General features: G+C 40.2%; 1 protein-coding gene across 2 annotated transcripts in view; it reads left to right on the top strand.

The window, feature by feature from the left end:
• The first annotated feature begins 3,361 nt into the window (after positions 1 to 3,361).
• The window catches only part of ARHGAP28 (Rho GTPase activating protein 28), a 72,458-nt gene continuing 60,261 nt past the window's right edge, over positions 3,362 to 15,558 (top strand). The window contains exon 1 of one of the 2 annotated variants that reach the window (XM_061356332.1): positions 3,362 to 3,661. In XM_061356332.1, the coding sequence (XP_061212316.1) occupies positions 3,531 to 3,661 (131 nt within the window). In that variant the 5' untranslated portion in view covers positions 3,362 to 3,530. The remainder of the gene's footprint in view (positions 3,662 to 15,558) is intronic. The other variant, XM_061356333.1, reaches the window with a different exon arrangement.

Below are 15,558 nucleotides of genomic sequence, written 5' to 3'. Positions count from 1 at the left end.
CACTTCAACATCTTAAAGTCTGGGCCCACTGATCCATATATAAATAATTCTTTTGCCAAATTTGTGAAAGTGCAAAGGACTTCCCTTGGCACAAGCACAATGGAAAATTTGAAAGCACAAGGTCCTTGCCTACCAAACCCAAGGGAGCTACTCACTGGCCACACACTCCCCACAGACCCTTCTCTTGCTTTACCTGCACTTTAATGGTTGTCAGCAAAAGAATCCTCACAGTATTATTTCTCACCAAAATGGCATTTCCAGAGTATTTGAAAGTTCTACAGAGCTATCAATTTCCTGAAAAAGACCTAAAAAACAATTACAACTCTCATAGTCTTGAATACTCCATGATCTAATGTTGAAGGGGGTCCTCTAGGAGCACAAGCATCCTGAAAGAAATGTTTTCTTTAGAAACCAGGAGAATGAATTCTCCAACTAACAGAATTGCACAGATGATAGACCTGAAGGAGGAGTCCGCCATATGTTGACTTGTACACTTTTCTTATGTCTGTATTATTGATCCAGTTAAAACATTGTTTAATGACTAAGGTACACCTCTAGTTGATGTAGGATCATTTTTGGTTCTCAATAACATGCAGATGTGTAACCCCAAGAGCCATTATGCATATAAACATTTTTAGCTCTCAGTATGATATGTGTATTTTGGCTGATTAATTTTCAAAATACCTATTTATACTTGTGCCAAATAGACTGCTACTTACATACAAGCCTCCAGTTTGCTCACCAGCACTTTATAAATCTCCAAATAAAATCTTACATGTTTATTTTTCTTAGAAAGTAAAACCCATTTAATAAGTGCGGGCCTCCTCTCCTTATATGCGTTTTACTATTGAGAGGGTAATGGTATTCTTTCCTAAATCATATTGGTGTTTGGGGGTTTTTATTATGGAAAGAGAGGAAATGCATATAAAACTTAAAATATATGGTATTTCTACCATGTGCTTTACCTACATGTGCCTTAAGGCACATAACCATCTTTTTATTGTCTGATGGTACTGGAGAAACCTAATGCTATGGTACCTAGGAAAGGGACAATAAGACTTTCCTGGAGTTGCAGCCAATATTCTGTTCACATCCGATCTCCTGCTCCCTTTCTGGTAGTGTTTGGTGCCTTCCACTTCTTCAGGTTTTTCTTCAGGTGTTTAGCTCCTTGAAGTAAATTCTGGAGAATGCCCTTAAAGGGTGTCAGCACATATTTTATAATATATGTTTAGCATTTTTCACTCTCAGTTTGATACATGCATTTTGGCTGAGTAATTTTCAAAACGTCTTTTTGCACTTATGCCACATATAAATTTATATTTATAATTTACTTCCTCTCATCAGAGAATTGGGTACCCACCTTCTGGTCCAGGAGGGGAAGTAAAGCCTGCCAGGAAGGGCAGCATCCCTGGTCATCCTGCAGCCAGTCATCAAGTTGGTTTCATTCAGGGCTCCACAGAGTTGGGATGTGAGATCCATGATGGCCTCTATCCTAATTTTTCAGACCCTATTGCTTTCCTGAGTACCGCAGTAATCACAGAGCACAGTGAGGTCTTCACTGGTTATTGCATTCAGCCTGGCCTTCAATGGCAGCACAGTGGGATATAGTGCTGATGCTGTGGGCAGTAGGCAATGTTTCCAGAGTTAGCTTAGAGACTTCTACTTATTTTGTAACATAGGTACATGGCTGCATGTACCAATACCTTAGCCTTGGCCATATTGACTACCATCAGTGGTCCACCTTGGCCTCCAATCGGGAGACTTGGAGGCACACCATACATAATGCCGCTGACTCCTTTGAGAGCTCACGAAGAACTAGTCTCGAGGAGAAAAGACAACGCAGGAAGATCGTGTCCCACCTGTTCCACCCAAGGAGACCTTCTGCTGTGCTTTTTGTAGCCGGATTTGCCTATCCCACATTGGCCTTCTTAGTCACCAGCGCGCTTGTAGTAAGCGTGGGTAAATGCCCTTCCCAAATCTTCGTTCGCGAAGTCAAGCCATGATGATGATGATGATGATGATGACATGGATGCATGGTACCTCCCAGGGGGCCTCTACGCTGCCATGGAAGCAACCATGATTTTAGCCGGGAGAACCTGGCTTTAAATTATTTAAGCCAGGTTATGTTGACAGTGTAGCAAGAGCAAGGCTAGAGGCTCTGCAAGTTCAAATATTATGCTTCCTGGGTGTGTCTGACAAGAAGCACTGCCAAGTGTACTGTTATCAGCATCCTATGCTGGGTAATTTAAAATTAACTTGGGCACTGCCTAACCTGAGTTGCAGCAACATATTTGACTGAAGCTGTCATGTCCCTCCAGGCAGGATACCAAGTTCAGGGGAAGCTGGAGATGAGATGAATCATTTTTGTACCCTTCAAATCTGAGATACTTCACCAGCTAGACAGATCAGCAATGTAACTTAGGCAGCCCTATGTAAGCACTAGGGAGAGCACCTTCACTCAACGGGGTTGTGAAAGATGAGCCTGATCAGCATTTTGCACAATACCTGCGGTGGGGGCGCTGCCGGCAGCTGTGTTAAAGGTGAGCATAGGGACATCCTTCCCACGATTTCACAGGCAGGACAACAGCTTTCAGGAATAAGCATTTATCAAAATGCTTTAAAAAAAAAAATAAAAATAAAAATTAAAAAAAAATCACTGGAGACATGGGAGAGCAAAATAAATGGATGTGTGAGTTTTTTCACTTTGTCTGCAGAGTTCTTTCTGGATGTTACTTCAGAACTGGACCCTGGTATTTTTGCTTGCTGGTTTCCTTTTGAGTGAAAAACATTTAATTAGCAAAGACCAAGTGCAAGTGTGAAAAAATCTCGAGTGCCTCGGGGTGTATTTATTTATGTGATTGCTCCAGATGAACATATTTTATATGATGTACAAATAATACATTCATTTTCCAGTGCCTTTCTAATTATGTACACAGGCAAAATGAAAGCTTAATTTGTTTTCAGGAGAAACAAATGCAGCTCCCTGCCACAGGAATGATCCAGCATGTAAGAAATCAAAGTTCCTGTTCCTTGATAATTTAGACAGAGCAGAGCCCACTCGGTTTCTGAATCTCTCATGTAAGCACTTTAAAGTCACTCCCTGCTCTGCCAAAGCATGTGTTTGAGTAGTGCTCTCCACTCGTCCTGCTGTTTAACCAGCAAATGGTTTCACTTTGTTGAACCTATTTCAGGAGCAGCAATATTAAGAAATTTACTCTTAAAAGTTTTCCCAGTGGTTGCTCAGCGTCATGCAGGACTATCTCAGGTTTCTAGTTTCCTAGGAACATAGAAACTTCCCCGTTGGTTCTTTTGTGGGCGGTGTTTTTGAATATATGCTAATTCAGCTTTGCTGACAGGGAGAGGAGCCGTGTCTCAGTTACACAGCTCTCCTGACAGCAAACGGTAGTGAGAGGCTGCTACGGAGCCAGGCCATGCACTCGTGCTTGTGACGGGACTGCTCAGCCTCCCACTGGGGCTTGTCAGCGCCTCCCGGTCACCTTTGTCACCAGGAGCGGGGCCGTCATGTGCCTATGATCATGGAGATGAAGGACTCGGGCAGCGTGGTCCTGACAGCCTACCATCCCCACAGCCCGGCCAGGATCCCAGGCATGGAGCAGAGCTTTGTGCAGGACATCCCCCCCAGCCATTCGCCCACCAGCAGGTAAAACCTGAGGGATGGGGACTGGTGCCGTGCCCTGACATTCTGCTGGGGTCAGTGGTGGGTTTTGCGGACTGTATGCCAGCCAGAGAGTGCTTCCCTATCACTTGGCCACTTCATGAGCACTTTGTTCTCTCACTTCTCTTGCCTCCACTGGGAAAGTGATCTAGCCCAGGGCTTCTGGTCAGGACTGGGAGGGAGAAACATGAGTGCTTATTTTAAATCCTGTAAATCAACAGCTCAGACTAGTTTCCTGCCCAAGATACTCAAGAAGACAATCCCCAGGAAAAAAAAAAAAAAAAAAACAACAAAAAAAAAAAACCACATGAATCAGACTTCTGTTCAGGTCATTTAGGACTGTATTACCAAAAGTGAGATGGCTGGAATGGCTGAGTCTGGCACTCAGAAAGTTGATTCTGGCTTTAGGGTATTATTTAATTCCTTCCCCATTCACCCACCAGGAGACCAGCCTTTGCCTTTTTTGTGAAACTGCAGTTGCTGCTTTGCTCACCCATATACACACAATGGGAAATTGCACTGTTAATTCCTTTGTGCTGCAGGAAACTAAGTATTGTCTTAATTAATGTAGCCATGTGTATGTTTACTTCCCTGTCCTGTAAGAATGCAAGCATTTGCACAGTTCAAAAATAGCAGTTTGGGCAATTTTATTGTTTTAGAAAATCTGACCTTTCTCCTAAACATACGTGTCTGGTTTTTGTGATTTTCTCCAAAAGAAGTGGTATGAAAGTTCATACTGTAAAAAGTTGAAGAAAGTAGGAAATGTTACTCTGGCTTGACAGAGAAATGAGAACTTAAGTCTGAGAAAACAGTAGATGACATTATCCCCAGGAATTAAATCTGTGTCTTCTTTTAATATAAATAATGATATTTACTTCAAAATGTTTATTTATAGCCCAATAGCTATTTTGTTTTCAGTGTCATTATTTAGGTTAGCTGCATCTTCCTGTTCTTTGTGTATTTCCCTGGCTGTCTCATAAAGATAACTCCTTTGTTCTGTTAAACTGTTGTTTGAAAGCAGTACAAAAATACACAGTTTCAAGTTAAGAAAAGAAACATAGCCTGGGCTTTTAGACGCAGTAAGAATGGCATTTGCTACTCAAAACAGAGAGTGGTTTGGCATTGAGTTACTGGGGAGCGTGTCATTTCTTCCCCAAGGAAGAATGCTAAACTAAATCTCCGTATAAGTCTGCGAGTAACGGAAATGTGGTGGTTTGCTATTTTTCTTGTAGGTGTGCTAATTGTTTTAAAATGCTCTTGCAGTTTAAGCTCAGGTCTATGAGGGTTTAAATCACACACTTATCACCTAAGAAAAGCAGAAGTTCAAATTGCAGTTCCTGAAAATAAAAAAAAAAAAAAAGAAAAGAGGATCCTTGCATTTTGATGAGGAACATATTCTGGAAGCTCCTGCCATGCGGCAAGGACATGTGTCTTTCTATATGTCTGTATGTCCATAAGATTTTGGTGCTGTCTCCCCTTTCTTGTCTTTAACTTCCTGCAGCTGTCTAATAGCAATAGCCAAATTGTGCCATATGGGCAGTCAGTGACCGTCTGAGTTTCCAAAGCCTGTTCAAGAGGGGGATTTTATTAACTCAGCATGCAGTCCTCTGGAATGCAGAATCCATGAAGGCAAATGCACTGAGTGTTTTAGCAAATGGTAAAATAGGCTCTGGCTTAATCCCTACTTCATCTTCTAAGAACTCTTTCCTGGACGGCATTTTCTGTATAGTTTTCTCTGCCCTCATCCTAATGCAAGAAGCTTTACTATAGACTTTGGTGTTCCTTGATCCCTAGGGCAGTCACCTGCACTACGGCATGCTAACTCCTTGGCTCTCCAGGAAAACGATCCAAAAAAGCATGCAAAGAACAGAGGTGTTACATATTTTTTGTTTGATACCAAAAGCAATGGGAACCCAGAGCCTGACTTTCCCCTGAAGTCTGTTGAAGACATATACCTTTGAGAACAGAAACAGTCTTGGGTATTAGCCTTCAATTTGATAAACTACTGACCAGTTCTTTCTCAGATTAGAAATCGAGATCTTTCATTTTCCATCCTCTCCCCAGAACATTTCATCTGCTTTAGAGTGATGCTCCCTTTTTATCATAAGAACAACTCTGCTCATCCAGAGCCATGCTTGAATGTATCTCCCAGTTGTTTTCTCTTGTAAACACTTTCACTTTGGGAACCTTCTAAGCAGAGATTTCTCATAGAAAGGGGGGACTAATGCTGCCTCATCTCTGCTTCCCACTATTTAAAAAGACACTGATAAAAAAGAAGGAAAGATTTAAATATCCATCATGAATGTCTAGACAAATGAGTAATCTTCAATACCCTTGCCAATTCAAGTACACAGCTTGAGATGCCCATGGACACTGAAGTTACACTAATAAAGAATCTTAGATGCATCAGACCACTTGGATTCACATCCATCTACAACTCTTGAAGGGCCAATGAGGCAGACACCCTGAGCGCATGTCTGAAACAAATCAGCAGCATTAGCATCAGCATGAAGTAGGATCCACAAGATTTTCATTCATAAGCCCAGTGGGGGCACAGTATATGTTACATGTTAGGGGATGGGCTTTACAGCACATCAGGACTGGAGAAGATGTGTTTTAGCTGCTCCAAATGGAAGATGCATCAGTGTGCAATGAAGTAGAGTAAATTCATATGTGTAATAAAGGGGAGACTGGAATGAAAGCTTGACTACATAGTGATGCTGTCACAAATCTGCAAAGCAGAATTCTGGCTTCCAAACTTACTGTCGAATAATAAAAAGGTTAAAAAGAGGGGCCACTGATTCCAGCTGGTCCCCACAACAAAAGAGAATCAGGGTTGCTTTATTAATGCAACTAGCAAGCTCATTTTCCAGTTTTCTTATGGGACATTCAGGTTCCTTGACTTCACTTGACATATGCTTTGCGTGATTGTAATTGTTGGTAACATTTATATTATCCATATCATTTTACTCACTATTTTTGAGAGCAAGCTGTTGCAGAGGTTTATGGCTTTTTACCTTGTCACTCAGACTAACTCTATGGCATATAGTATATATGTGTAGAGAGAGAGTGTAGTGGGAAAGGTACCTGTGCTTGTGGCGTTGCACTTTTTTTAATCCTGTTTATTACACCTCAGGTGTCACAAGCACCAGTACCAAACATAATATCACCCGTTCAATACAGACACTGTCTCAGTTCAATGGTGAAAGTGCTGATTTAGGTTACAGGATGATCAACTTTCCTGTCCTCACTTCAAGGAATGAAGGACTTTGTAATCATGCACAAATACTGCTCCTGGATTATACAGAGGAAAGCAGGGACATGGCCATATGTCTTTCTCGCATCTCCTTTTCATCCTGCTAGGAGAAGCTAGGAGTTATTCCTGTGCTCGGAGGAAACAGGCATGACCTCTATGCCAAATGGCCAGTGAGCTCTCTAAGGTAATTATGCAATTAGGGGAGTACAAAGCATTCCTAAGTGAGTCATGCTCAAGATTCTTTGAGTCAAGTATGAGAGCTGGTGAGTTTCTCAGTTTATTACTAGCAAATCTACTAAGAAGGAACTTACACTGCACTGCAAATCACAGATATTTCCACTGTGATGAGTGGTTTAGGCTTACATGTGCATGAGATAAGAATCAGAGGAAATAAAAAGCACGTTTACAGGCTGTTCCTGCAAAATGGTTTAAAGCAGCTTAAGTTAAAGGGCACATCAAGCTTTTTATGCATGGAATAAACATATTCATAGTTAATAGTCATGCAAAGAGAAGCATATATGTTACCAAACCTGGGAGCTTTCTACATAGGTAAAGGACAAAGTGGATTTCAGCATCACTGAGCAATGCAGCCAAGACCCTTTCTTAGCTTCTCCCCTAGGCAGCAGCAAGTCTGGCAGTTCCAGTTGTTTCATGAAAATGCGTTTCCAATCTCTTTATGTTCAGCATGTCTTCCAGCTCCTAGTGTCAGGGGTGACATTCAGGCAGACTTCACTAGGGTAGCCGTACAATGAAGTAAAAAAAAAAAAAAAGAAAATAAAATTTCTGAAGGTTCTGTGTTGCTTTGAGTTACCTGCTGGTAGCCTCCAGGATCCCTGCTCTCCAAGGGTAAGACTTGCAAATTTGGGGCCAATAGCAAAGTCATTACACTGAACAAGTAACGTGTTTTAAGCCATGGCAGGGATTCTTTAGCAATATTCATCCTCCCTTGCATGTCCCAAGATACTACAGATACAGATACTACAGGGTGAGGTAGTGTCCTGAAATAACGACCGTATGCATGGAAGGAATACAACTGGAGGAGGGGCCTTTTTGCACCAAACTTTGGCTTGTGACAAAAGGAGCTGTAGGAGCATTTCAGGTTTTATCCCAACAGAAGCAGATTTTATCACACTGAAATACAGTCTGTATGCCCTGAGGCTGGGTGATCTGGGTTTAATTTCTGTCAGTACTGATTGAGTAGCTTCCCTGCTCATTTGTATACGAGTGATGTCAAGAATGTCTTCTAAGTGATGCAGGATAAACAACCTTAACTATTTTGGATGTTTATCTCACTCTACCATAAACTTCCTGAGAAGACAAAAATAAAAATCTGGCTTTTCTACAGTAAATCTTGACATGGCTTGGGCCTCTTGCAGTAACTTGGACTCAAAACATATGAAATTAAAACTTTAAAATGCACTAAAAGTGGTAAAAGAAAACCCCACAAAACTGTAGTCTAGGAAAATACTGCATTGGCAGAGATTGAGCAATAAATACATTTTGTAGAAAGAAGAACTTTTTATAATTTCTAGTAGATTTCTAAACTATGATTTTTAAAGTATACTTTTTAGATGCTAAGAATGGTAACTCTCAATAAAATATTTACCAGGAGGATGAATATAAATAAGTCAGACAATAGTAGACACGCTTTTCCTGTAGGTTTTAGAAATACCTACAGACTATCCTCTGGGAGTCTCATTGAGGAATGTAGTATTTATAGTCAGTTCCTCATGTTATGGTTGAAACTAGAGTTGGCTTCTCTGGTTTCTTTTAGTTTGGTGCTCCTGCTGCTCTCCCTGGTACCTCCATATGTAGAGCTGATGGAAAACATCTGGCACTATCGCTTTGATCATTTTGTTTGGTTGAGCGTTTAGCCAGCTGCCCTATTCATTTTTAACTAAGTCACTTATCTCTGGTTACACGAAGGTTGGAGCTGCCCACAAAAAAAAACATAGGACCTGAGAGCCCTGCATGCCCTACACAGATACTTTCCGGTTGCATCTGGCAGTCTGACAGCACTGGCATAACAAACTGCCAGGAATCAAGTACTGCAAAGTGTTATTTTTGCTCAGGAGATCAAAATAATTCAGTGTAAATGTGTGGAAAATGTGCAGCGGTGGGAACTGCAAGACACAACCATGGAATACTAGCAAAATTCCTAACAAGAACAGTATCTGAAAAGCATCTGGTTAGGGCTGTACAAATATAGAATCACAACCTGAAATGAATATCCATAGCAAACAATTAAGTTAACATCATGGATTTTGGCTAGCCACAGTACAGAAGCCATTTGTCCCACTGCTTCATCTGGCCAGGCAGCCCAGCAGAGTAAGGCTAGCAGGCAGCACATCCACCATTGTGGTAGGACAATGCTCTGTGAAGCTCTCAGGTACCACTGTGGTGGGTGCCTTAAAAAGAACACAGGAGAGAAACTGGGAGAAGAGTGTTCAGAGTCACATCCCAAGCTGGTGACTGAAGCCAGGCATCCTGTCTAGCCTTTTGGCCCCTTTGCCTGCCTCCTTTTTTTCTCTCTCAGTGGAAACATTCCCCATCATGGTCTTCCAAGTCCTACTGTATGAGCCAGAGATTCAAAAGAGTGAGAAAAAAATAGAATGCAAGGGGGCAGGAAGAAGAGGATAACAAAGGAGGATAGGATAAGCACCATTTTCACAGGTATATGACTTGATTCTCCTCCTTGTGTGCGAATATAAGGAGCTGGAGTAAGAAAACAAATGTCTCCCGAAGGATGTTGTGTGGTAGGGACATTTAGAGCTGACCCCAAGTCCCACAAGACACATGTGACAGTGGGTTTTGGAATAGCATTTAAGTGGTAATTTGGAAGTCAAAAGCTGAAATGGTCTAAAAGACAGGTTGTTTGGAAAACAGCCCTTATTACCCTGAAGGATTATTTTAGCAGAGGTCAGCAGAAGTGCTTGAATTGGCATCTCTTGTAATTAATGCAAGGGAAAGACTGATGATCTGTGCAGGATCCCTTGTCTCTGTAATTCATTTTTCCCCATGCCTGTATCTGTTAATTTTCCAGACACTGCCAGGGTCTCTGAGTACAATAAACATTGGAGCAAGAAGCCTATTATCATGCTGTTCATTTGAAGATGATTATGTTTTGGTTTTTAGGATGTTACATGTAATACCTGGCTACTGTAAGCCTGTGGGATTTTCAGATGTGCAAAATCATCCAGTTTAGGGTGAACTTATGCTGGATGTTAGAAGACTCAACAAAAGAGAGACAGAAATCTCTGCTACTAAGTGTTGCAATTATTGAATTTCCACCTGAGGACTACACAAACCTTTTATAACATCTGTTTCTGCAGAAGTTGCTCTGGGCATATAATGAACAAAGTAATGCCTTAAGTCTTTTTGTGGATGGTAGAAGATCCCTACTAGTGCAGAGAGCCAGAGGGGAATGTGTACTGAAAACCTGGTTTGGATATAGAAGTCCAGCTGGGCTGACATCACTTACCAGCTGAAGGACAAGTAGAGTAAGAGGAAAGCTGGGACTTTGTTTTAAACATCTATAGGCAAAACCTCAGGACATCAGACATTAGGTCACTCTCTACAGTTTTGTACCAGAGATGGAAGCAGCTCTAGAGCTGTAATTCCTCATATTTTACTACAGCTAGTCAGAAAAATGCTGCTTCCTTATGGACAGATTTGGTCAAAGAATAACAATTTATACACAGCCTGAATTTGACTCACTGAGTAGTATATGCCTCCCTACCTACACCCCTGCAAACATGACACAGTCTGCAGTTACCCAGACACTGGGTTAGTCTATGCAAACTCCCCATCGGTTTATCTTTGTCTGTCTTGTAAAAGCGCAGAACAAAACATCATCCAAGCTTATTTTCTGGCCCAGTGATAATCAAAACTGGAAGTCAAGAGAATCAAAAAGTGAGCATGTCAGTTCCTTTTTAATGTTAACTTTAGTATGAGAGCAAGAATTGGATAGTTGTAGCATTCAATCTAACACAAAATTCTCTGTCTTTTTCATATTCTAATCTAAGAAATGATCAATAATAGATCCCACAATGGCTCATCAAGTGGGATACGAGCCTTTTTTATACACATGGACTGAGCTAATAGATACTTAGGTGTAGCAATGGAGGTCTTACCTCTAAATTCAGTGGAAATGTGGTTAAGCCATCAGAACTCAGATCTTTTTGTCAATAACTTTGTTTACAGGGCATGATCTGATTATGCTGTCTCTTGTATCAACACAGGCTGACTTCCTATATAATAGGATTCTTGTAGAGTAAGACATCATTATGAAGTCTTAGATAATTAAAACATAGCAGTGACTAGGCCTGTCTTCCTGTTGCAATACTTCCCTCCATTATTCAAATATTTTGAAAACTTGAGTTCTAAATATTTGTCTGGATGTACCAGAGACAACTATAAAATCCTTGCTGCAGTTACAGGGGAAACATGGAGCAGGGCATTCTCTAAAGATATTTTGCAGGCTTGGCTGTCCTTGGCCATTTCTGGGCCAGATGGTGCCCATATCATGCATGTGCAAGGAAGTGAAAGGAAGCAGCAAACTTATCCTGATGAACAGAGACAAGGGAAGCCTTTGTACTCAGGCTGCAGCAGGATTTCACACTGAAATTGCTCACTTTTAGAAAGAGGGTGGGCAGAAGGAAGCAGAGACAGCTGGCCAAGCACAGGACAGGGGTCTTTTAAATATGTGGGTCTTTTAAATATTTTTAAATATGTGTCTTTAGTCGCTGCTGAAACAATTGTGTCTTCCTTGTACAAGGTCCTTCTTACGTCTTCCACTCAGAGGATGCATTTCACCATTATCCCCAGTGAGCTGCTGCAATCCTTTGATGCTGCCTTGCTTGCTTGCTTGCTTGCTTCCCTTCTTTCTCTTTCAATTAGCAAAAGCAATTAATCCACAAGTACTTAAGGACAACATTACTGGAAATGTGAAGTGTCTGGAAATATTAATTTATTCTTAAATGCATGTGTGCATGTACAATATGTACAAGTCCATACGTGCAACATGAAGCTTAAGGCTATCCACATGTTACTGGCAATTCACAGAGTATATGGCAAATATAAGAATTACTTATCCTGCAAGTCAAATATTAACTAGAATCTCCTTCAAGCATTTTTGTTCAAGACATACGTTGCCTCCGACAAAGACTGGCAATCAAAAATAAACAAACAAAGGAAGCTACTATGTCAATTATTTTAAAAGCCTACATGTTCTGTATTTAGGAAGCACACCACATATTTTTTGGGAAGGACATTGACTCCTTTGGGAAGAACATTGTGTGGTCAAGATGCATTTCATCTTTTGTGGACTTCATCTCTTATGGCTTTTGCTAATTATTGTATTATTTTAATAAGATTTAGCAGGCCCGAAATTAAACTGTGCCACACTCAGAAATGCAGTAAGACCATGTAGACTAAACCAGCTTGCTTCGATCTACACTGAGCACAAGTAAATCTGCAGTTAATTATGTTACGTGTGATGCAACAATGAGTCACTGTAGTTTTAATAATCACCCATTTGTACAGGGAATTTATTGTCATAGGATGTCCTTAGAGGCTTCAGATTCAAACACTGGCCGTGATACTCATGTGGATAATGAGGATGTCTAAGATTATCACTGTTAATGCTATCAAGAATTCTGAAAGATATAATAAGTTGCAATTTTCAGTTAACCTTCTCCTACTTACAAAGAGACTTACTGAAGCAAGAAGGAGGTCTATTGCTTTTTTATTTCATTCTTAGTCCTTTTTTGTTTGCTTTCAGACACAGGACCCTCAAATTTATACACTATTAGTATTTAAAGCCTAGTTGTGATGCCTGTATTTCTATACCTACTGAAAAATCTGTATTACAGGCAAAAAGGAACCAAATAAAGCAATGAAAAGAAAAAAAAAAAAAAGGAAGAAAAAAAAAAAAAATCAGTCTGACACCAGACAGTTTAACAACAAGGTAATAAATCCATGGCTGTAGCAAATTTCACAATTACCATGTAACGATTACAACACAGGAATTCAGGGTATCTTTTCATGGGGTGGCCACAAGCAAATCTGACCTCTCTTTGCCTGTGTCCAGGAGACATACAGCGATGTTAGCACAGCATTTTGCTCAAGCCATTAGGCAGGCGCAGCACTGCACTACCACAGCTATAGGGCTTCTGGCTCCAGGGGAGCCTATAACCAGCCTGCTGACACGGCTGTAGGTGGAAACTTGAAGGCTGGAATGCAAAGTGTTTAGACTAATGCTTCAGGACTGATAAGGAAAAAAAAAGGTATGTTTTTTCTCTGAACAGGCCATACTGCTGATTAATAGGTTAGGCTGGGTATTTTCAGGTCTACGTACATAGAGCAAATAGGCATGAAGGTATACTATGTTTTTCTCAAATGTTTTGCAGGCTGTAGGGGAAGTTTTATCCAACTTACTTGAACCATAGCAGAGTATTTTATTCATTTGTGCAAATCAGATTCTTACCAGAGCGAAGGAGTAGTGCTTGTGATATTCAGTTAGAAAAGCTTACTGACAATACTGTGAAAGTATACATTATCATCTGAATTCCTGCAGACTCCAGCAAAAGAATCAAGGGTTCAGCAAGGATCCAGAATAAATAATTTTTAAAAAGACTTAAAATTTTTATTAGCTTATATTTTTTCCCTTCACTTAGTTAATCCTTGTGGAGAGTATAGTTTTAATTTTCCTAGAGAAGAAACTCTAAAATATCTTTTATTTCTTAAACAATATATAGCTCAGTCAGCATCTGAATATCAGAATCTCTTTTCTAATTAAATCTCATCAGCTGGATCAGGAATATGATGATGTTGAGAGGCTGAATTGATCCACAATCCAACACTATAAACAAGGTTCATAACCTTTTTCAGCTGTCAGTTCAGCCTTTGGTTTCTGAATCATTTCATGGCATTAATCCAGGGCTTCAGTTATGCTGAAAAAGACATTGACCACTGCATAAGTGGGTGGAAAAACATCATTCAGCAGTTAGCTGGTCTATCTGCTGAAAGTATGTCTATAATTCTGTGAAGGAGATGGTGTTACTAAGAACAGATTGGTCTCTGAGACTGCCTTGAACCCAGCCAGCTGTAGTTAAATCCTCAAAGGCTGACAAAGTGCATTCTTAATTATATCAGTGCAGTAGATGGCTAGATTAAGTTACCTCCTTTGAGACTATTGGTGATGAGTTTCCATCCCTGGGATAGATTTTATATTTCATCCAAACCAGAGGGAACCTCAGGCTGTGCAACAATAGAAATGAACCAAATGCTGAAATGATATGTGTCTGTGAGGCTACCCTAAAGCCCACCAAGAGTCACATCCCATGAATTTACTGGACATATGAGTAGCAGTAACATTTGATAGGCAATATTTGAAGAATATAAATAAATTTAATCGTAGTATTGGATTAATCTCTGAAATTAAGGAAATCAGTTTGCATCAGGTACCAGAAACAGCCAGGAAAATACTAGATAGTGGGAAGAGCTTTTCTGGTATCTTTACAGAAAATGTGTATTTATGGCTTTGGCCATCTTTACAGGGTCTTACAACATTCACTGACATCAATATACTTAAGCAACAGGTATGGTTGAAGATAATTAAGTATTTGTCTGTGCTTTTCTGTGTTCTATATTTAGCTAGGAACTTAATGCCACTTTTCCATCATTTGTGACAACCTGTAAAATGATTAATGCCTTAATATGTTGTTACATCAAACCAACTTTAGCATCTTCTGAAAATCACTTCAAAGCAATGAGTAGGTCTCAGGGATAAACAATGAACAACACATACTTAAGTATGATAGGAGGAGTGACATATTCTTACAGAAGAAGAGGAAGTGTCTTAATCTGCAGTATGAATTTTACCACTGATAAAAAGAGTTTGCTCACTTTGCAAAACTGCTGCTGTGTATTTTATGTTGGGAGACAAGGTTTGTTTTAGTTAAATCTGCTGCAGCCATTGCCCTTTCTCACATTTAAACCATGCTACCTAAAGCCAGAGAGACAATGCAGTGCTCTGTACATGCCACCTGGAAAATCCTGTTTAGAATTACATGGCGTGGTGAGCCGATCAGATAAGTCATGTCTGTAGCAAGGACATGCTTAACTGTTGAACTGTGGAGGTTATAGAGAGTTGAATCTTTGGATTACAAATGTAGTTGACATCTCACCACATGTAAGGTCAGATCCAAAACGTCTTGGTAGCAGTAGGCTTTGGCCTTGCCTCTAAAGATCCGTATGTCCTTTGGCATGTAGATGCAAGCAACTCTATATCCTTGATATATGTTGCAGTGTTACTTTGTAATCATTTATCCTATTCATTCCATTCTTTTATTTAAAAACGTAAATTCCTCACAGGGATGACTTAGTTATTGAATTTCTCTGAATTTACGTTTCTACTGAATCTGCTTTGTGCACTTATTGGACTTTGGCAAAAAAAAAAAAACAATAAGCTTAGCCAAAAGCTACTGAACTGCACAGGAAAGACAATTGAGTGGGGCAATTCTGCAACGGTTGCTCATGATGGAAAAATTTAGCAATTTCAATGGGATATTTTTCCTATCAGATTCCTCATAGTCAGTTTTCTGGATTGCCCTCAGAGAAATAT

This window comes from Neopsephotus bourkii, unplaced genomic scaffold (assembly GCF_033783945.1).
Source record: "Neopsephotus bourkii isolate Nb327-2 ecotype Australia unplaced genomic scaffold, CSIRO-AGI_Nbou_v1 NB_846, whole genome shotgun sequence".
Taxonomy (NCBI): domain Eukaryota; kingdom Metazoa; phylum Chordata; class Aves; order Psittaciformes; family Psittacidae; genus Neopsephotus; species Neopsephotus bourkii.
This window is presented reverse-complemented; position numbering and strand designations above follow the sequence as displayed.